The following is a 21,683-nucleotide window of genomic DNA, read 5'->3' as shown; positions in this document are numbered from 1 at the left end:
GTTTTAAGTCTGTTGTGGTTTTTTGGGCTTTTTTTTTTTTTGGTCTTGTTTGTCTTATAGGTTTAAAGCAAAAACTGCTAATTGATAGAAATACCTACTCAAATGGGATCTAATAGCCATATGTTAGCCACCTTAATTATTTTATCAGTGAAAAATGTTTTAAGCTTCTTCTTACGGAGATTTTCAAGCACATACGAATGTAGTAGAATAATATGTCCCCCCCCCGCCCCAAGCAATCCACCCAAGTTCAGCATTTATTAACTTCACCAGAATGTTTCATCTGTCTCATCTTTTTTGTTAATGTATTTTAAACAAATCTCAGACAGGTCATTTCTCCTGTTTTAGTGTATCTGAGTGATTAGGACCTTTTAAAAACATGACTCTAATACTGGTATCACGAACCTAATAAATTTAATAACTCCACAATATTATCTGATGCCCAGTTTATGTTTCATATTCCTTAATTGTCCCCAAAATGTCTTCTTACATTTGAATTGTTCAAATTGGAATTCAACCCTTTCCCTTTCTATACTAGCCAGGGAGGGGTCCGACCACATGCTGTTGTTCTGCATTCCCATGGTAACTTAAAGAGAAACTTTCACATGTCCAGAGCCCTTGATATCCTGCAAATGAAGGAGGAGGATGTCCTCAAATTCCTTGCAGGAGGAACCCACTTAGGTAGCACCAACCTTGACTTGGAAATGGAATAGTACATCTACAGAAGGAAAAGTGATAGTATCTACATCATAAATCAGAAGAGAAGGGTGCCTGGGTGGCTCAGTTGGTTAAGCATCCAACTCTTGATCTCAGCTTAGGTCTTGATCTTGGGGTCGTGAGTTCAAGCCCCATGTTGGGCTCCATGCTGGGCGTGGAGCCTACTTTAAAAAAAAAAAATCTGGAGAGAACCTGGGAGATGCTTCTGCTGGCAGCTCGTGCCATTGTTGCCATTGAAAACCCAGCTGATGTCAGTGTCCTGTCATCCAGAAATATTAGCCAGCGAGCTGTGCTGAACTTTGCTGCTGCTACTGAAGCCACTCCCTACTGCTGGCCGCCTCACCTCTGGAACCTTCACTAACCAGATCCAGGCAGCCTTCCTGGAGCCAAGACTTCTGGTGGTTACTGATCCTAGGACTGACACAGCCTGTCACAGAGGTGTCTTATGTTAACCTGCCTACCATCGCTCTGTGTAATGCAGACTCTGCTCTGTGCTATATGGACATTGCCATCCCTTATAACAAGGGAGCTCACTCAGTTGGTCTGATGTGGCAGATCCTGGCCCGGGAAGTTCTTTGCATGCTTGGCACCATTTCCCATGAACACCCGTGCAAAGTCATGCCTGATCTCTACTACTACAGAGATCCTGAAGACATTGAAAAGGAAGAGCAGGCTGCTGCTGAAAAGGCTGTGATCAAGGAAGACTTTCAGGGTGAATGGACTGCTCCAGCTCCTGAGTTCACTGCCTCAACCTGAAGTCACAGACTGGTCACAGACAGTTCCTTACTGAATGAAAACTGGAGTGCTCAGCGTGCCACTGAAGACTAGCCTGCAGCTTCCACTGCTTAGGCTACTGAATGTATAGAAACAACCACTGAGCAGCCTTCAGCTGCTCTTCCAAAAAGTCAAACAAAATGGAAATAAGGTTGATGGAAAATAAACAGTTGCTTAAAAAAAAAAACCCGAAAAACAAAACAAAAACCCAAATCGGGATCCAAGTTAAATGCACTCATTGCTTTTGTTTGATATGTCTCGAGTCTCCCCATCAATTTCCTGGGTTTATCTCTTTGCCATTTATTTATTGAAAAAAACAGTCCTTTGACTTGTAAAATATCCCATGTTTTGGTTTTGACAGCTGTATCTTATCTTCATGATAGTGTTTAATGTGTTCATTTATCCCCCATATTTTCTATAAGCTGGTAGGTTGGTTTAAAGGTTTGATTATTATATATAGTGTTTTTTTTGTTGTTTGGCAAGACTCCATGAGTGCTGTTGTGCACATCAGGAGGCACATGATGTCTGGTTTTTCCACTTTTAGTGTGATGAAATTGATCACTTCATTCAGGTAAAGGGATATTGCAGTCATTATCTTTGTTGATGCTCAAATTGTTCCGTCTTTGGCCGGTAGGAACCCATTAGGTCAATTCCTGTGCTTTTTGTTCTATATAACCCTGGTGGTCTTTTATAGCTTGCTTGCTTTCAGGTATGTCAGGATGGTTCAAATGTATCTTAAGACATTTCTGGCCCCAGATCTGGAATCAGTCTTTATTCCCAGGACTGCTGGGTCCTCTTTTAAAGTAGAAAATGGTTAAGAGTCCACAATTTGGACATTAGGGAAGCTAGCTGTTATTAGGTTGGTCATTGCCTTTAGGCCTTTTCAATGACCAGAGGTAGGAAGTATGTATTTTTTAGAAAGAGAAAAATGAAATCGTGACTTCAAATTGAAATTTCAGTTGATTTAAGATTACATGATTTTTCTTTAAGCTATGTTTCTTTTCTCCTCTGCTGAAAATTCTGGTTTCTAACATTAACAATTATTGGCTTTATCCAACAATATGCACATAATAGTTTCAGAATAAATATACTAACAGTGTTACTGATAGTACAACTGTTGAAATCAGTTTAAGAGTTCTTTGCAGTTCTTTTGGTCTCTGGTATATCTCACTAGGGACATATACCAGAACATCACGTTTAAGAAATTATTCCCTTCAGGGCGCCTGGGTGGCTCAGTTGGTTAAGCGACTGCCTTTGGCTCAGGTCATGATCCTGGAGTCCCAGGATCGAGTCCTGCATCGGGCTCCCTGCTCAGCAGGGAGTCTGCTTCTTCCTCTGACCCTCCCTCCTCTCGTGCTCTCTCTCTCATTCTCTCTCTCAAATAAATAAATAAAATCTTAAAAAAAAAAAGAAAGTATTCCCTTCTGTGTGAACGGTTATGCCAGCAATCTGATAAATGAGAAGATTCATTTGGTTGGGTTTGGTGATTTTCTTTTTTACTTAATCTTGTTTTATAATTACATAAAATATTTACATTGTTCCAAAGTTAAAATTTTAATTCAAGGTACATTTGAAGTATTTTAGAACCCACCTTTATCCTCTCTAGCCTTTCTCCCTTCTGTAGTTTTCCATTTTATTATTAATTTTTGGTTTATCCTTCCATTCACTCTTTCTAAAAGTATAAGCAAGTATATATAAATATATCTGAATTCCTACACATCCTTACAAAAGGTAGCATACTAAACATACTCTTCTGTACCTTGTTGTTTTCACTTAATAAATCCTAGAAGTCACATTATATAGCGGTGCATTTTCCTCATTTCTTTTTATAAAAAAGGCTTTTATAAAAAGCCTCGAGTCTTCTACTGTCCAGATGTACCATAGTTTATTCAACGAGTGCCCTTATTGATGGATGTTTGGGTTATTTGTGGTGTTTTGCTATTACAAGTAGTGCTGCTATTAATATTTTTAAACATACATGAAATTCTTTTTTTACTAGGTATTTTGACCAACGTGATTTAGCTGATGAACCATCTTGATGTAGCTGGCCTCTCAGGGATAGAAGATACTTGTGATGAAGGCAGCCTGAGTCTGAGGATGTACAGGGGCAACTCAAGTGAGAATTGAATTACATCTTCAACATTATTCGAAGGGTCTTCATCTTAACCTGTGCATCTCAAGTTGACATTTAGAAGATAAATTGTATTGATTTGAGTATCTGAAGTATTCTTTGGAAAATCCCAACCAGCCAGTTTTTGATGAACAGTTAAAACAGTTTTCTGTAATTACATGTTTTTAAAACAAATTGAGTGCCATTTATTGATGAAGCATCCTGTACAGAAACTGTATGGTGAAATTTTACAGAGATCCTTGGTGCTTTTTCATTGTTTCTTGTACATATACACATAAACTCTTACTGAAAATGTGTTTTGGTTATTAAAATCTTGTTTGACTCTTTTTTTTTAAGATTTTATTTATTTTTAGAGAGAGAGCACAAGCAGGGGGAGCGGCAGAGGGAGTGGGAGAAGTGGACTCTCCACTGAGCAGGGAGCCTGATGCGGGGCTCGATCCCAGGACCTTGGGACCATGACCTGAGCCATAGGCAGTCACTTAACTGACTGAGCCACCCAGGCGCCCCTTCTTTGACTCTTGAACAAAACAAAAGACAATGGATAAATGTCCTTAGTATTAGAATTAAGATAATTGGTTAAATGGCAAATGTTTTCATAGTCAGCAACAAAACTAATCAAATGTTTTCCCTTTAAGCTCGATACTTCTCAACTGCTTTATTACATAAAACTTTCTTAAATCATTTTGTATAATACCCTAATAAGTCATCTGTTTTGTCTGTCAGATCTCTTGCTCATATCACTTAAAATTTATCTATTTCTTTATCAGGTAGGAATGTTTTCTACTTTAACAGAAGATCCCAGTAGCAGTGGTTTTTCAGTAGGGATTTTTCTCACAACCAGAAGTCAAGAGGAGCTGGCTACTGGCATTGGGTCGATGACTCCACAATACCAATGTATCTGAGAGTCTTGTGGCCTTTCCCTTAAGGGTAACAAGATGGCCACTGCAGTTCAAGGCAATGTGTCTGTATTCAAGACTGAAAAAGGTGGAAGGACTCAGAGCCTTCCATATCTGATTCTTTTATCGTAAAAGGAAAACTCCCCAGAAATTCACAGCAGATATGTGTTCATTTGTTGGCCATAAGTGTACAACATAATCACCTCTAGCTCTGAGGAAGGTGGAGAAATGAAATTGTAAGCCTTTCCAGTCTTTCCAGTAGGAGGAAGAAAAGGAAAAGGGGGGGAGGTGGAGAGAAAAGGGGATTGGAAATATCTGCAGATCTGGGGCACCTGAGTGGTTCATTCAGTTGGGCATCTGCCTTTGGCTCAGGTCATGATCCCCAGGTCCTGGGACTGACAAGAAGTCTGCTGCTCCCTCTCCTACCCCCCCCCCCCCCCCCCCGCCCCGTGCACATGCATGCTCTTTCTCACTCTCAAATCTTTTTTTTTTTTAAAGATTTTATTTACTTAAAAAGAGTTTATTTACTTATTTGACACGGGGGTGGGGGAACAGCAAGCATAAGCAGGGGGAGCAACAGGTTCCCCGCTGAGCAAGGAGCTGGATTTGGGACTCGATCCTGGGACTCCGGGATCATGAGCCGAAGGCAGACGCTTAACTAACTGAGCCACCCAAGCGCCCCCAAACAGACTGATTCTGATGACATCTCCAGTCCTAAGTCCTCTTATGAGGTTGGACTGCTAGACCTGAGAGATCAAGCTGTGTCATTACGGTTAGTAGAAGCCACTGACTAAACAGTTTATGTATGCAGTATACAGTATAGTTCATACAGTATAGTTTTTGTTTTTTTAGAGGGAGGGGTGGAGCAGAGGGAGAGAATCTTAAGCAGGTTCCACGCCCAGTGTGGCGCTTGATGCAGGGCTCAATCTCACAACCCTGAGCCAAAGTCAAGAGTTGGGACACCTAACCAACTGAGCCACCCCATCACCCCCATATAGTTTTCTACTTTTGAAAAATACATCTGCTCTTTAAAACAGGTATGCTATTCATTAAGGGTCCTTGATGACTATATTTAAGATGAAATCATGCAAAAGGATACTGAAATTGAAGCTACTTTCTAATTGCAATAGGCTTATAAGCCAGAATATTCTGTGTTTTTATTCTTTATTTCCATATATACACACAACAGACACTGTGCTATTTACATGGATTATCTCAATGTTTATACCAATCTTATGATTTTATCCCTCTTAACAGGTTTTTTTTTAAAAGATTTTGTTTATTTGAGAGAGAATGAGAGAGCATAAAAGCAGTGGGGAGGGGAAGAGGCAGAGGAAAAAAGCAGACTCCCCGCTGAGGAGGGAGCCGGACTCAGGGCTCGATCCCAGGACTCTGGGACCATGACCTGGGCCGAAGGCAGATGTTAACTGACTGAGCCACCCAGGTGCCCCTCATTAACAAGTTTTTAACCTGGAGTCCATGAACTTGAATGGGAAAAAAATTACATCTCTACTTTTACTATCCTCCTGTTACGTAGCATTTCCTTCAGTTACAAACATAGGCAACAAACCATAGCAGCATTCATTGATAACTGTGACTCTTAGCATTAGAAGTCCTAAATGTTTTCATATCAAATTGTAGTTGCAGGTGTTTTAGAATATTCACACAGTAGTTCAAAATATGGTAGCTATTAAACCTACCTCTAGATCATGTGTGATTGCAGACGTCCTGTCTATAGCTTCTGGTACCAAATAACCATAGGCCTGGAAGCCAACACCCAACATTGTAGGTGTATGTTCTCACATTGGTGACATTGGTATTTGCATTACTTTCCACCATTCCCTATGTATGATTGATCTATAAATGGAAGGAACTGAGCCACAAGACCACCCCACAGGTTCTTAGGCAAGCTAAACAACAGCTGTCATACTCATCTTTATTAAAAAATTAACTTGCCTATATATATACATATATATATATATTTTTTAAGTTTAAATATTCTCTACACCCAATGTGAGGTTCAAACTCACGACCCATGGGCGCAGTGGCGTGTGCCTGTAGTCCCAGCTACTCAGGAAGCTGAAGCAGGAGGACCGCTTGAGCCCAGGAGTTCTGGGCTGTAGTGCGCTATGCCGATCAGGTGTCCGCACTAAGTTTGGCATCAATATGGTGGCCTCCCAGGAGCAGGGGTCCACCAGGTTGTCTATGGAGGGGTGAACGAGCCCAGTATGGAAACGGAGCAGATCAAACTCATGACCCAGAGATCAACAAGAGTCATAAGCTCTTCTCCCTGAGCCAGCCAGGTGCCCCTTGCCTGTATTTTATTTTTATTCATTTATTTTTTTGGCCCTTTGCCTATATTTTAAATATACTGCCTTGCTTAAAGTATATATCAAATTTTAAAAATATTTTGATAACATATCAGTATAATTGTTTCCCTTGTAGTCTTATGTATTTTATTTGTGCAATAAAAACATTGTGAGGAGTTCATAAACATCATCACACTACCAAATAGGAGTCCATGGCCCCCAAAAGGTTAAAAAAAACAGAATCCTATACCATGAGAAAATGAGTTTTCACCACTGTCCTATCCCATCCCAGGTACGGGTCCTGAGAGTTTTCTCCAACATTTCTCCCAAGAACTCCTGCTGCAAAGAAGGGGTTATTATCCAAAAGCGGCAGTTTGGATGAGGCTCGATACAACTTTGTGCGAGAGTGGAGAAGTATTCCTTCTGCTAGGTGGTCTATAGCTGATGACCCAAAGAGTCCCCCTTTTGAAAGAGAAAACAATGGCTTACCTGGTTCCTTGGGCACAAGTGGCTTAAATATTTGATCTGTATCACTGGCTTGTCTTTCATGTAGTAAACAATCTCTTCTCTGTGGCACTGAGCAACTTGATGTACAATAAATCCCCTCTGCAGATGACACTATAATGCCTTTCTCCCAAACCCAAGGCCTCCACTAGGTGGCCTCCCTGACTTCCGCTAGCTTTAGGCCTGTACTCTGCCCCCCACCAAATTCTCAGCTGAGGTCACCCTGTGAAACCTAGGACTCAAAAAAACATAGCTTGAAAATCACTGATTTATCATGATTTCTCACCTCAAATAGAAATACCTTTATTGTGGCAAATGATTATTTTAAAACCCAAATAATAAAAAGCTAAAAGTCAAAAATCTCTATCCACTGTACAATTTACTTGTAACTTTCCAGTCTAATACTCAGAATCATGTATATTTATACATTGTATGTGCTGTATCCTATAACAAACTTTTTTCTCTTAATGTTAATTAATAGCATATATACATGTAGATTTCATCCTTTTCACCAGCTGCACAATATTTTCTTATATGTCAGTACCATAATTTAATCAAGTGCCATCAGTGAACACTTAAATAGTGAAAATCCTTATACATACAAATTTGTGTACTCATTCTTCCCAGCTTGAGATATACTTGACATATAACATTGTTTTTTAAGTTTAAGATGTACAGCAAGTAACAAAATACAGAACCAAAAGTAGACTGAACAAGTTAAGGAATTTATTATCTCATGTAACAAAAAGTCCAAAGAAAAAGCAGTTCCAGGATTGGTTAATTCAGAAGCACAATTAAGGTGCTTTCTATCATGCATCCTGCTATCCTCAATATGATGGCTTTCATCTTTATGCTTATCCTCCCGGTTATCAGACGGAAGAGGAAATGACAGATGTACAAGATGAGCACTGACGCCAACACACTGAGAAGATAGGGTCCAATGAAAGTTGGTGTGCCTAATCCGGTTATCCACCCCTCTGCTCTTCGGAAATAGTAATTAGAGAATTAGAACCTTCACCAGCCCTTCCACACATGGGGAGAGAAGCTGAAGTCAAGACTGTAACAGGAGTAAGTATAAAATTCCTTCCTCAAATACCTAATATTCTTTGGCCCTGGAGTCACTGAATTCACATTTAAACTAATCTATATTACACCTTATTACATTAATGGAGCTCTCAAGGACTGAATTCTATTAAAGTAAAATTAAGGACTAAATTCTGTTAAAGTAAAATGAACTTTTTAAGCAATTTAGGCAGTTAGATAGGATGTATGTATCACACACACACATAATATACAATGTATATAATAAAATCCTTATAGGCATAAAAATTCTTAATAGAAATAAATTATAATATAAAAATTGTTTAATTTAGTGTACTGTTTGCTTTTCTTAAATAACTAAAACAAATTCATAAAGCAAAATCAGAATTTGTTCATTCTTACAGAAATGATTCTGATTGATACATACTTTTCTTAATGCTAATTCATCAAACCCTGAATTTTGCTTCTCTATCTGTGGTTAAATACACACCACTATAAGCAAATAAGAACGTTTAAAATAAGGGTCCTACATCTTGGGGTTTAGTTATTTGAAATCAGGTTTTTCATTCTGAATAGTTACAGTAAAATCTATGTTATGATAGAATGTCTCTTTATCTGCTTTAAAAAGGTCTGTTAAATTAATAAACTAAAACCTTACTCCTGCTTAAGAGTGCATCTTTCATTACATAAGTTAGCAAATAGCTTATATCAATACAAATGTCCAATAATATAATTAAATCATTGCTACTTGAAATACTTTATACATGAATAATTTATCTCTTTACATTGTTGAAGCCTTGCCTTGCATTTCAGTATGTTTTATAGCTTCTGTATCATCACCTGAAATTTACCTAAAAAAGGAAAAAGGAAAAATCATTCCTTGATTTTTAGGTACAAGGAAAAAAAGCCTAAACATCAATTTTCTGTTGTATTAGAGAGTAGTTCCAATGAAGAAACTTGCTATGTCAAACATCTTTTCACACTTTTCATTCATAATACTCAATAAAGTCAATTTCATTTTTATGAGATGATTATTTGTTTTGTGAATAGGTGTCTTTGCTTCTCTTTGTGATTCCTACCTTTTGGGTATTTCACTGCCTATTATCATTGTGAATAGAAAGGAAATATAGTGAAGCTCAAGTCAATTTTATTCTTGGTTGGTAGCTTTGGTAAAAAGATCTTTGGAAAGGAGTTTAGCGATAAAAGACTAGTGGCTTTATCTAGCTTTATTCTAGAAAATTGTTTTTAAAAAAGACATTTTCAATGCTATAGGGAAATTTGTTATCTTAAAAGAATAATGCAGAAATTTTTCCTTTAAAAGTTAAGAATCACCAGAGCACCTGGGTGGGGCAGTTGGTTGAGCATCTGACTCTCGGTTTCAGTTCAGGTCGTGATCTTGGGGTCTTGGGATTGAGCCCTGTGTCAGGATCCGCACCGAAGACAGAGTCCACTTGGGACTCCCTCCCTCTCCTTCTGCCCTCCCCTGCCCCTAGAATAAATAAATCTTTAAAAATAAATACATAGGGACACCTGGGTGGCTCAGCCAGTTAAGCCTCTGCCTTTGGCTCAGGTCACAATCCCAGGGTCCTGAGATAGAGCCCGTATCAGGCTCCCTGCTCAGCAGGGAGTCTGCCTCTCGCTCTGCCTTTCCCCCTGGCTCGTGCTCTGTCACTCACTCTCTCTTGCTCTCTCTCAAATAAATAAAAATAAATACATAAATATATAAAAGAATCACCACTTAAACTGTCTTATACATTTGGATTACTTTAGCACACTTTCTTAAATCACTGTCCATTATGAATTCTACATATTACATTAAAGTTAAAATTGATAAAAGTTAAAACAAAATGGCTTTAGCATTTTAAATTTGCTTTAAATTAACAAAAACAAACACCAGACTTGAAAAATAATCACTGAAAACATTTTTAAGAAATGTGAATTCAACTTACAGGCTGGCATTGAAGACACTTCAGCTGTGACAATACTTTTTATCCCCAAGTTTGATAAGCCACCTCTGATTAAGCCACACGTAAATGCTAAATACTGAAAGGGACAAAAATGTAAAGAATATTAAGGATTTACTAAGATAGCAATACTACTGATAAATATGACATTTAGTTAAGCCTTGCTATTAATAAGTCACTACTGGGGCACCTGGATGGCTCAGTTAGTTAAGCAGCTGCCTTTAGCTCAGGTAATGATCTCAGGGTACTGGGATTGAGCCCTGCATCAGTCTCCCTGCTCAGCAGGGAGTCTGCTTCTCCCTCTGCCCTTCACCCTGCTTGTGCTCTCTCTCTCTCTTACTCTCTCTCAAATAAATAAAAATAAAATACATAAATAAATAAAAGTTAAGAATCACAACCTAAGTTGTCTTATACACAAAACCCAGAAACACAGATATACTTAACACAAAACATGTATTCTTAGAAACAAATGCTAACAATATTAAAAAATTGTTTTTTTAATTAACTAAAGGAGATTGTAAATATAAACTCTGAGGTGAGTAATTTCGTACAACTAATGCCAGTTTTACAAGCTTGACTATCTTTTCTGATATATCTATGCTATATTCAAGAATCTAACATTAATTTACATTTCAATGGCATTTATTTATAGTGTTTCATTAGTCATCATAAGCCTATTCAGCTAGAGGTTAATATAGGTTATTTTAATATGATGAACACCTGTCTCCTATTTCATTGAAAAGAGCTTAAATAAAGGGGTGCCTGGGTGGCTCAGTCAGTTAAGCATCTGCCTTCCACTCAGGTCATGATCCACATCGGGCTCTGTGCTCAGCAGGGAGTGTGCTCCTCCCCTGCTCGTGCTCTCTCTCTCTCAAATAAATAAAATATTTATTTAGATTTTATTTATTTATTTGTCAGAGAGAGAGAGCACGAGCAGGGAGAATGGCAGGCAGAGGGTGAAGCAGGCTCCCCGCTGAGCAAGGAGCCAGTTTCAGGACTCAATCCCAGGACCCTGGGATCATGACCTGAGCCAAAGGCAGACACTTAACCAACTGAGCCACTCAGGCATCCCAATACATAAAATCTTTAAAAAAAAGAAAGAAAGAGGGGCTCCTGGGTGGCTCAGTCATTAAGCGTCTGCCTTCGGCTCAGGTCATGATCCCAGGGTCCTGGGATCGAGCCCCGCATCGGGCTCTCTGCTCCACAGGAAGCCTGCTTCTCCCTCTCCCACTCCCCCTGCTTGTGTTCCCTCTCTTGCTGTCTCTCTCTCTCTCTGTCAAATAAAAAAAAAGTGCTTAAACAAAAAAGAACAACTTTAAAACCTATTCTAAATTCAAAAGTCTGTTGTGGTTGGCATTGTGCTTTCCCTATGAAAACCCCCATCTTCTACTCCATTAAATACCTTAGATGCATGTTCTAAATACTGCTTTCCTGTAGACATCTGAGTAAGCAGACGGAATTTGTTGTCCTGAAGTACATAGATACCCTGTTTCAAAAATAGAAAAAACATCCAAAGTCAGTGTAGTCTGTAGTCCTTAAAAATGATCTCTTCCCTTCAAAACAATTCAAGAGTTTTTTTAAGTTATTAAAACTCTCCTTTCCACTGGTCAAATTTCTTTAAATGAAGGAATTTTGCAGTGTTCAAGCTGAAGAGTTGTTCAGAACTTTATAACACTAATATTTATTGAATGCTTTAAGATACTAAAGATATAAAGATGCATAAGATAGTTCCTACCCTTGGGGGCGCCTGGGTGACTTAGTTGTTAAGATAGTTCCTACCCTTAAAGAGCCCACAGTCTAGTGTAAAGGAATCAGAAATACATTTCCAGGTGGAATTAGCAGTTATATATTATTAGCTCATATCAAGAAAGCCAATAATCAGTCACTTCTTCCCATTAGCATTTCAATATTTACAAAGTAAAATATTGTTATATGAAAAAATGAAAGCTACTGGTAGCTACTAAATTATTTTCACTTTCTAATCCTTAATCAAATGCCAAATCCACTCTAAATATTTCCTTGAGTTTTATAAAACAAATCTATTTAAATGCATAAATTTCCATGTAATCTATTAAACCTTATATTAACAAATTATTTTAAGAAGAGAAAAATGACATCAACTAAATATTGCAAGAGTTACTTAAGAGTTAAATATGCTCTATAAATTAAACTTTAGAAATTACTCTAAAGACAAATTATTTTTTTTAAGATTTTATTTATTTGACAGGGAACACAAGCAGGGAGAGTGGGAGAGGGAGAAGCAGGCTTCCCGCTGAGCAGAGAGCCCTATGTGGGGCTCGATCCCAGGACCCCGGGACCATGACCTGAGCCAAAGGCAGATGCTTAACAACTGAGCCACCCCGGCACCCTTCTAAAGACAAATGTGACATATTTGTGGTTCTGCAGAAAACCACCACCAAGTAATAATAACTAAGGAACCAAATCCTAAAACCTTTAGCATTCTGACATTTGCTACTTTTTAAAACCTAAGATAAGTTATTTAATTGGGGGAAAGAAACATCTATCATTACCGATAATTGTCTTTTTTTTATTCACTATATCCTATTATAGAGAAAAGTAATGATGTATTAATAACATATAAAAGAAACATTTCAAAGTTGACTAGAAATTAAAGTTTTATATAATAAATAAATGACTAAAATAGAATATTTATGTTAAGTTAAAAGACTTAAAAAATAGGCGTTAATTTGTCTAAATACCTGATGATTTGTCCTTAGATTGTCAATTTGTTTCTTGAATACTGTAGTCCAAAAATCTTTACAAATGAACTTCATGATATCTAACTCATCCTTGAACCTTGCAGTATCTTTTGTAAACCTAAAAAAACCAACTTAAATTAGTATTTTTCCTCCAAAGAAAGCAGGAGGGTCATATTATTCACTAATTTTGAAATGCCAAAATAGCACTGAACATTTACTGACAGTCATAAAGTGATAAGCACCAAGCAAAGAAGATCCCATCTCAATTCACATTGTTATGTAATTATGGTGCTAAAATTAGTCTAACAGTAAGCTGCAATTTTAGGTACGATTCATTCTAGCACACTAAAAAAAAAATGCTGAGCATAATCATGGTATTGTTATATAAAACATAACCAGATTCAGTTATTCAGATAATGAGAAAGGAATACATTATGAATTGATCTATAAATTAGAAGATTACTAAATACATGAACATAGACTCTAAAGCATTTCCATCCCTTGCATCTAAACAAAAATCCATTTACGTTAAAGAACCTCCTAGACCGTAAGTAGAAAATGCAACAAGATTTTGGATAGTTGTTTCAGTACACCAAATTTTTTAGGAAAGAAGTCTAAAATACAAAATATACATATACATTTTCTTCAAATATTAAAACATGAAAGTTGGATAACGGAGTTAAAATAGCATCAGACCTAAAAACAAATTGTAATCTGTGAATTAAAGAACAGAGAATAAATAAAATTTAGGAATTAAAACTAAAGTATTTCAAATTTTATACAATCTTTTGAAATGGATCATCTTTGTTTATAACCTACCTGGAAGAAAATTTTCAAATCCATACTGCTCACCTTTCTATCAATCCTTGTCCCACTCGAAACCCCATGTTTTCCAGCTTAGTAATACAGCGTCCATTTTCCTATTTTAAAAAATATTAGTTTGGAATATTTTTAGAATGTGAGGATATTAATATTTAAAAAATTGTTTTAAGATGTTGACTAAAAATATTAATGTAAGTGGTTACACTTTTTTCACTAAAACATTCTTTTTCTTTTTTTTTAAATTTTATTTATTTATTTGAGAGTGAGCAAGAGACAGCCTAAGTAGGGGGAGGGGCAGAGGGAGACCAAGAAGCAGACTCCCCTGCTGAGCAGGAAGCCTGCCACAGGGCTAGATCCCAGGACCCTGAGATCAAGACCTGAGCTAAAGGCAGACACTTAACCGACTGAGCCACCCAGGCACCCTTACTAAAGTATTCTAAGAAAAAGTGAATTACAATTTATATTTGAGTTTTCTTAGTACTAATCATTTCATAAGGCAATAAGGTAAACAGGGAACTGTTACTACTTTTCAGAAATGCCAACCCCTCTTCCTAATTACTCCCTCTAACCTTTCTTTTTTTTTCCCATTTTCAACTATTCTTCTCTCCTCAGTTATAAAAATGAAGTCAAAGTATCACCTTTCCATCAGTCATTCCCTTTGGGAGGTCATTAAATTCTATTGTTCCTTGCTTCAAAATGTCTCTTAGAGTCATCCAAGCTTTCCAGTTCTCAGTGTCTTAGTTGATGACCCCACCATCCTATGCCAGGAATCATGCAGTTGAGTTGGTTTGCTCTTTGACGATCTCATTCAGTCTTCAGACTTTAAATACTACTCATATGCTGAATCTACAAAGTCGTATATAATCCAGATTTCTCTATCTCGCAGGCCTCAACCTTCTACTCTTTTTCATTCACATGGGCTCTAGCTATACTAGTCTTGCTGTTCTTAAACATGCCAGGCATGCTCCAATCTCAAGTCTCCTGCACAGGCAGCTCTTCCTCCAGATATCCACATAACCAACTCCCTTGCTTCAAGTCTTCACTCACATGTCACATGCCCATTTTTTTTTTCAGGTATACAATATAATCATTCAACAATTCTATAGATTATTCAGTGCTCATCACAGTTTAAGTATATTCTTAATCACCTTTATTTCACGCATCACCCTACCCACCCACATCAATGAGGCTCACTTTAACGATCTTCTTTAAAACTGCAACATTATTCCCTTCAGAAATTCTCCGTTCTGGTGATTCTCAAAGTGTGCCCCAAGACCAGTAACATTAGCATCATGTATGAACTTGTAAAAACTGCAAATTCTGAAACCCAATTTACTGAATCAGAAACTGTACGTGTGGGGTTAGTAATCTGTGTTTTAAGAAGCCCTCTAAAAGTAGGGTGCCTGGCTGGCTCAGTGGGTAGAGCATGCAACTCTTGATCTCTGGGTTGTAAATTCAAGCCCCACGCTGGGTGTAGAGATTACTTAAAAATAAAGTAAAAAAAAAAAAAAGCCCTCTAAAATGATTCTGATGCCCTATCCCATTTCCCTGCTTAATTAGTCTCCAAAGAACTTCTTTCACCATTTAACATACAATATACATTTTACTAATTCCACATCCCCAACCTCTGCTAGAATACAGCTCCAAAATGGCAGGATATTTATATATTCTGAAGCTTGTTAGTCTCCACTAAGTATATCATAGACCTCATTATTTGCTGAACTTTCTTCTAAGGAACCATGTATTCTACTAATAAGGTTGTGACTACTAAATCTGTACTTTTATACTACAGAGTTTATTGGACATAGCTATAGAGAGGTCCCACAGCCCCCTCAAATAAGGCACATTCAAAATGATATTTGGGGCACCTGGCTGACTCAGTCAGAAGAGCATGCAACTAGATCCCAGGGTTGTAAGTCTGAGCCCCACATTGGGTGTAGAGATTACTTAAAAATAAAATCTTTAAAAAAATTAAATGAGGGGCGCCTGGGTGGCTCAGTCAATTAAGCAACCAACTCTTGGTTTCGGCTCAGGTTGTGGTCTCAGGGTTGTGGGATCGATTCCTGCATTTGGCTGGATGCTCAGCACGAAGTCGGCTTGAGATTTTCTCCCTCTACCTACCCCCACCCTGGCTCCCACAGGTGCGTGTGTGGCACTCTCTAGCTCTCTCAAAAATAAATAAATAAAATCTTTTTTAAAAAAGTTATTATCTTAATTTCCTCAGCCTGTGCTGCCTCTAAAATTCCCTAAATTCATTAATGGCACCACCATCCACCCAGTAACCCCAACCAGAAAACTTCCATTTTCTTCACCTCTTTACTCCCAATCCTCCACATGCACTGCAGTCCTATGGAGCCTATCGTCTATATGTTTTCAAAATTTATCTTCTCTCTCCATCCTTACTACTTAAGTTAGCCCTTCTCATTTCTCTCCTGGTTTTCAGTCAGAGCTTTCCAAATGATCTCCTTTTGTCTAGTTTTTTCCTCCTTTGATTTCTGTCTTCGGTATTTCTGGTACAGACTTTCTAAAAACCAAATCATGTTCTCTACTGAACCTTTCAGCACCCTCTCCCCTTTCTTCAAAATAAAGATCAAACTCCTTAGCATGGCATTATGTGCCTTTCCTTAAATGAGCCTGGCTAGTTAACCAGATTCACTAACAGCCACATATCCACAAACATCTCTCCTTCTACCACTCTGAAATTTCTGCAACAACTCCAGAGTTCCATGCTTTCTTCAGCCATGCCACATACGGTATATGGAATACCACATGCTGTTCCATACATTGTATAGCTTTTTTATTTTTTTAAGATTTTATTTATTTATTTGAAAGAGAGCATGAGCAAGGGGAGAGGAAGAGGGAGAAGCAGACTCACCACTGAGCTGGATGCGGGACCCAATCACAGGACCCTGAGATCATGACCTGAGCCAAAGGCAGACACATAACCGACTGAGCCACCCCGGTGCACCTCTATTTTTAAAGATTTATTTGAGAGAGCGAGCGTGTGTGTGCAGTGGGGAGAGGGAAAGGAACAGAGAGAATCTCAAGCAGACGCCCCACTGAGCATGGAGCCTGAGATGGGGCTTGATCTCAGAACCCTGAGATCATGACCTGAGCCAAAACCAAGAGTTCGAAACCCAACAAACTGAGCCACCCAATAGACTGTATATCCTTTAAATTCAGCCTAAGTATCATATCCTCCCAAAAGCCTTCCTTCACACTCCTTTAGGCCCCATGCTGTCATAACACTCTGCACATAAATCTATTATTGTACTTACCACAATCATTCGTCTTTCTGTTATTCTCCAGCTCACTTCAAAACATGCTCAGGTGGGAAAAAAAAATGCTCAGGTGGAATAAGTAACCTGTCAGCCTTTGTGGGACAATCTGGTCTTTGTAGAATCAGCCAGGAGTATGTTGATTAGCAGGAAATATGATTATATGTAGACATCCTCAAATCCTAACTATTGATCACATGAGCTTTTGAATTATGCTCTAGTAAATACCTTCTGATGTTGCTATTTGTTCATTCACTTTGGTATTTGTGAATATTAATGAGTGGGTACCAAATCTTTAAGAAAAATTAAACTTGAGGATATTTTATCTATTAACTAAAAATCTATTCTCCATAAATTGGTAAATGCCCAATTATTCAGTTTTTAAAGATTTAATTCCTCCTTAAGCATAGTTTGAAAATCATTGATTTGGAGGGTGAGAACACTGGTTCTTTCCTTTATTTCACTTCAAAACTTATGACCATTTCTTAAAAGATATATAAAAATGATTGCTTAATGTCAGGCTTATGTGTCTTTCTTTTACATTTTTTTATTATGACAAATCTGAAGTACACTTAAAGTAGAGACACTAATACAACGAACCCTCATATACCTAGATTCCGAAATGAATTCTAATCAACACCGCCACATTAACTTTTTAAAATCCTTTTTGCTTATATGCACTTTCAATTCCCCACTGTAAACAAAGTGCAATAAGAAAAAATATATATTTTTATTTAGTTAGTTTTAAATATTTATTTTTAAGTAATCTCTACACCCAGGGTGGAGCTCAAACTTACAACCCAGAGATCAAGAGTCTCATGCTCAGTTGGGGCACCTGGGCGGCGCAGTAGGTTAAGCGTCCGACTCTTGATTTCAGCCCAGGTTGTGATCTCAGGGTTGTGGGATCACACTCAGCATGGAATCTGCTTGAGTTTCCCTCTCTCTCTCCCTCTGCAACCCCTCCCCCCCACTCTTGTGCTCTCTCTCTCAAAGAAATAAACAAGAGAGAGAGAGCAAGAGAGAACACAAGCAGGGGGAGCAGCAGAGGGAGAAGGAGAAGCAGGCTCCCCACCGACTGAGCCACCCAGGTGCCCCCCAAAAGTTCTCTTTAGATTAAATGATTCAAAACTTACAGCTTTCCTCTCCCTTATATGACGAGCACATCTCTTAATATTATCAGTCATGATTACAATAGCTCTGTTTTATTTTGGTTAATCCACTGGAAAAAAGAGGGATTAAAAAAAAAGATTTTCCAGGCTAAAAGTTGAAAGAGGGAAAGTAGAGAGAGAGGAGTAAAAAGAACTGATTGCACACATGCTGTTGAGGGAGGAGGGGTTTAATGACAAAAGAGTAAAAGAGGTGTGTTGCTCATTATTCTTTGGGAAGAGGGTAAAAGGAAGGCTAACTTTGCTTAAACAGTAAACGTCTGCTACTCATCACTTAGCATAGATGCTAAACATTAATAACTATTGGTTGTTGATGATAATGAAGTCAAAAGTGTGTAACCTGGAAAAAATCTCTATTACAGATGGGTCTGAATAAGAATAGATCTGCTTCATTTCCAATACTCTTCCCAGTATCTTTCTAATATCTCCAAATGCATCATGCTTTTCTGCCATAGACTGAATGTGTCCCCCCCAAAATTCTTATTTTGAAATCCTAACCCCCAATGTGATAGTATTAAATAGGGGCCTTGGGAGGTGATTCTGTCATGAGGATAGAGCTGTTAAGAACAGAATTAATGCCACTATAAAAGAGATCCCAGAGAGCTAGCTAGCCCCCTTCCACCATGTGAACATACAGCCAAAAGACATCCATCTATGAACCAGACAAAGGCCTTCATCAGACCAGAATTTGCTGGTGCCTTGATCTTGGACTCTTCAGCCTTCACAACTGTGAGAAATAAAGTCACCCACTCTACGGTGTTTTGTTATAGCAGCCTGAATAGACTAATACACTATCCTTCTTGTGGTTTACACATGAGCAGTACCTTTCCCAGATTCCTACAGACACCTAAGAAATTCAACCTGTTCAAAATAATTCATTCTTTAAACTTTTTAAAGATTTTATTTGAGAGAGAGAGTGCGCACACGCACGAGCAGGGGAGGGCCAGAGGGAGACAGAGAGAAGCAGACTCCCCACTGAGCAGGGAGCCCAATTCAGGACTCGACCCTGGGATCATGACCTGAGCCGAAGGCAGACGCTTAACCAGCTGAGCCACCCAGGTGCCCCAAAATAATTCATTCTTTATCTCTTTCTTTTATTTCCTCTCCATCCAGGACAGCTGCTCAAGTTAAAAACCTGGGGATAATTTTCAATCCTCAATCCTATACCTAACCAAGTCCTAGAAATTCTACCTCCTAACTTTCAAACCATTCTCTCCTTTTCTGTCTTAATTCAGATCTTCATCATCTCCTGCCGACTCCTGAAATAATGAATCTTCTCACTACAAGGATCTTCTCTCACCAACCCAAACACTGGATTATCTTTCTAAAATGCAAATCGACCACATCATTCTGATCTTTAAAATTCTCCACTGGGGCACATGGGTGGGCTCAGTCAGGTTAAGTGTCCAACTCTCGATTTTGGCTCAGGTCAAGATCTCGGGATTGTGAGACAGCCCCACATAGCGCTCTGCACTGAGTGTGGGGCCTGCTTAAGATTCTCTCTCCCTCTCTCCCTACCCCTTCCCCCATCACTTTCTCTCTCTTTCCCCGTGCCCCTCCCCAGCTCGTGCTCTCTCTCTCTCTTAAAAAAAAAAAAAATTGGGGCGCCTGGGTGGCTCAGTCGTTAAGCGTCTGCCTTCAGCTCAGGTCATGATCCCAGAGTCCTGGGATTGAGTCCTGCATAGGGCTCCCTGCTCAGTGGGAAGCCTGCTTCTCCCTCCCTCACTCCCCCTGCTTGTGTTCCCTCTCTCACTATATCTCTTTCTGTCAAACATATAAATAAAATCTTTAAAAATAAAAATCTCCACCGCGAATGTCAAATTCTTTAATCATACAGCATACAGGGCTCTTTCCAGCTTCAGTTCTCAACATTTCTCACTCTCCACCCAGGCAATCTAGTCACAGTGAAATGCTTAAGCATATTTAAATGCACTACACTCTTTCATACCCCTATGCCTTTACTTTTTCCTAAGATGCTTTCCCTACCCCCACTTTCCACCCCTCTTTATCAACAGCATTATAGAAAGGGCTTCTGACTTGAGCATGACTTTGGAGTATCTCATTTATAGTATTCATTAGAACTCCATGATTTTATACCTAATTACTATCCAATACGTTAATTATTCATTGAACCCCTATTCCGCAATGACTGTTAGGTGGGGGGTTGATCAGTGTCAGGCTCACAATACACACTTAATAAATATTTTCTGAATGAATCAATGAATGAATGAAGATTCCCACAAATTAGAAGAAACTCCCTGGAGAATGGAGTCATTGTTTCATTACTATACCCCCAGCACGAAGAACTACCTCTGACATATAATGGGCACTAAATAATAACTATTTTTTGAATTAAATGTGTTTCCTAATTATAGTAACGCCTGCAAACTTCCCTTTAATCTCAAATCGCATTAGCCTTCTGTCTTCGAGGTGCGTGCAGTAATGCTGATGGTTATAGATAGGAGGTGGGGGGAGTTTCTCAAGTCTGTCCAGTGGATGGCTCCGGGGTGCTGGAAGTGACAGAATTACGTAGGGGTGCCAAAACCAGCTGTGCGGTTAACCCTGCCATAAATTACGGTAGCGACAACGCTAAAAGTAAAATCTGTGACCTGCAGAATCAAATATGGGAATGGACAAAAAAAAAAAAAAAAAAAGATCAAACAGAAAATGCCAAAGAGAAAAGGATGAAAGAAGACTGAAGAGACTGTCATGACAGGTTCTGGGCTTAGGATACGTGGACGTGGACCAGTTTGTCTACTCTTCGGAAGGCCTTCGGTGGCCATAGGACAAGGGTTGAAGGAAAGAACTGAGAGGAAACAAAGAGTGTCACCGCAAAATGACCTCAAGGGCTTTTGGCAGCACTCACCACCTCCCCCTGCTCCGCGGACTTGTACACTCCAGACACCATCTCGTTATGGAGAAGCAAAAACAACGCCTCGTCCGCCATTTCCTGCTTAGTCTTCCAAACGCCGGGTTTCGGCTCCCGTTTGGGCAGGGCTCAAAGATTCCGGCTAGCGCCTGAGCGATTTGGACGGCGGCACCGCGACTCCTTCAGTCCACAGCCAGTTCCTGGTTGCTAGGAGACCGAGGAATTCACTCCGCTTCCCCAAGGCTGGTACAAGTGTGAGCCCGGTACCGGGGCGAGCCCAACGCAGGGCCACCAAGACCTCAGGCCCAACAAGTCTGACAGCAGGCGGAAATAGAGCCAGTGGAGACCCTATCCGGCCCCTGGGCGGGGGGCGAAAAAAACAACTTCCGGTCCCGTCTATCCGGGCATTCGCCAGCTCTATGATCACAGTTACTTCCCTGGGACCAACGGCTGGTGTCCAGACAGGGGGTTAGCTTCCTCTCACAAACGACTTCA

The 21,683-nt window shown here is 39.1% G+C and overlaps 2 protein-coding genes across 8 annotated transcripts in view; one reads left to right on the top strand and one right to left on the bottom strand.

Moving 5' to 3' along the window:
• GEMIN2 (gem nuclear organelle associated protein 2) overlaps window positions 1-3,948 on the top strand; it is a 21,785-nt gene extending 17,837 nt beyond the window's left edge. For all 4 annotated transcript variants that reach the window (XM_034992909.1, XM_034992906.1, XM_034992908.1 and 1 more), the window contains one exon: window positions 3,488-3,948. In XM_034992909.1, coding sequence (XP_034848800.1) covers window positions 3,488-3,527 — 40 coding nt within the window. In that variant the 3' untranslated portion in view covers window positions 3,528-3,948. The remainder of the gene's footprint in view (window positions 1-3,487) is intronic.
• The window catches only part of TRAPPC6B (trafficking protein particle complex 6B), a 25,376-nt gene extending 3,693 nt beyond the window's left edge, over window positions 1-21,683 (bottom strand). The window contains exons 1-7 of one of the 4 annotated variants that reach the window (XM_034992910.1): window positions 21,186-21,683; window positions 13,906-13,973; window positions 13,054-13,171; window positions 11,736-11,819; window positions 10,319-10,412; window positions 9,710-9,858; window positions 8,033-9,220 (exon numbers count right to left, since the gene is read on the bottom strand). In XM_034992910.1, coding sequence (XP_034848801.1) covers window positions 9,206-9,220; window positions 9,710-9,858; window positions 10,319-10,412; window positions 11,736-11,819; window positions 13,054-13,171; window positions 13,906-13,973; window positions 21,186-21,266 — 609 coding nt within the window. In that variant the 5' untranslated portion in view covers window positions 21,267-21,683 and the 3' untranslated portion in view covers window positions 8,033-9,205. Of the gene's footprint in view, window positions 1-8,032; window positions 9,221-9,709; window positions 9,859-10,318; window positions 10,413-11,735; window positions 11,820-13,053; window positions 13,172-13,905; window positions 13,974-21,185 lie in introns of those variants that run through there. The other 3 variants (XM_034992911.1, XM_034992912.1, XM_034992913.1) reach the window with 3 other exon arrangements.

Source organism: Mirounga leonina, unplaced genomic scaffold (genome assembly GCF_011800145.1).
Source record: "Mirounga leonina isolate KUSES-001 unplaced genomic scaffold, KU_Mleo_1.0 Mir_82, whole genome shotgun sequence".
NCBI lineage: Eukaryota > Metazoa > Chordata > Mammalia > Carnivora > Phocidae > Mirounga > Mirounga leonina.
Note: the sequence above shows the minus strand (reverse complement) of the source record. Positions and strands in the feature narration are given on the sequence as shown.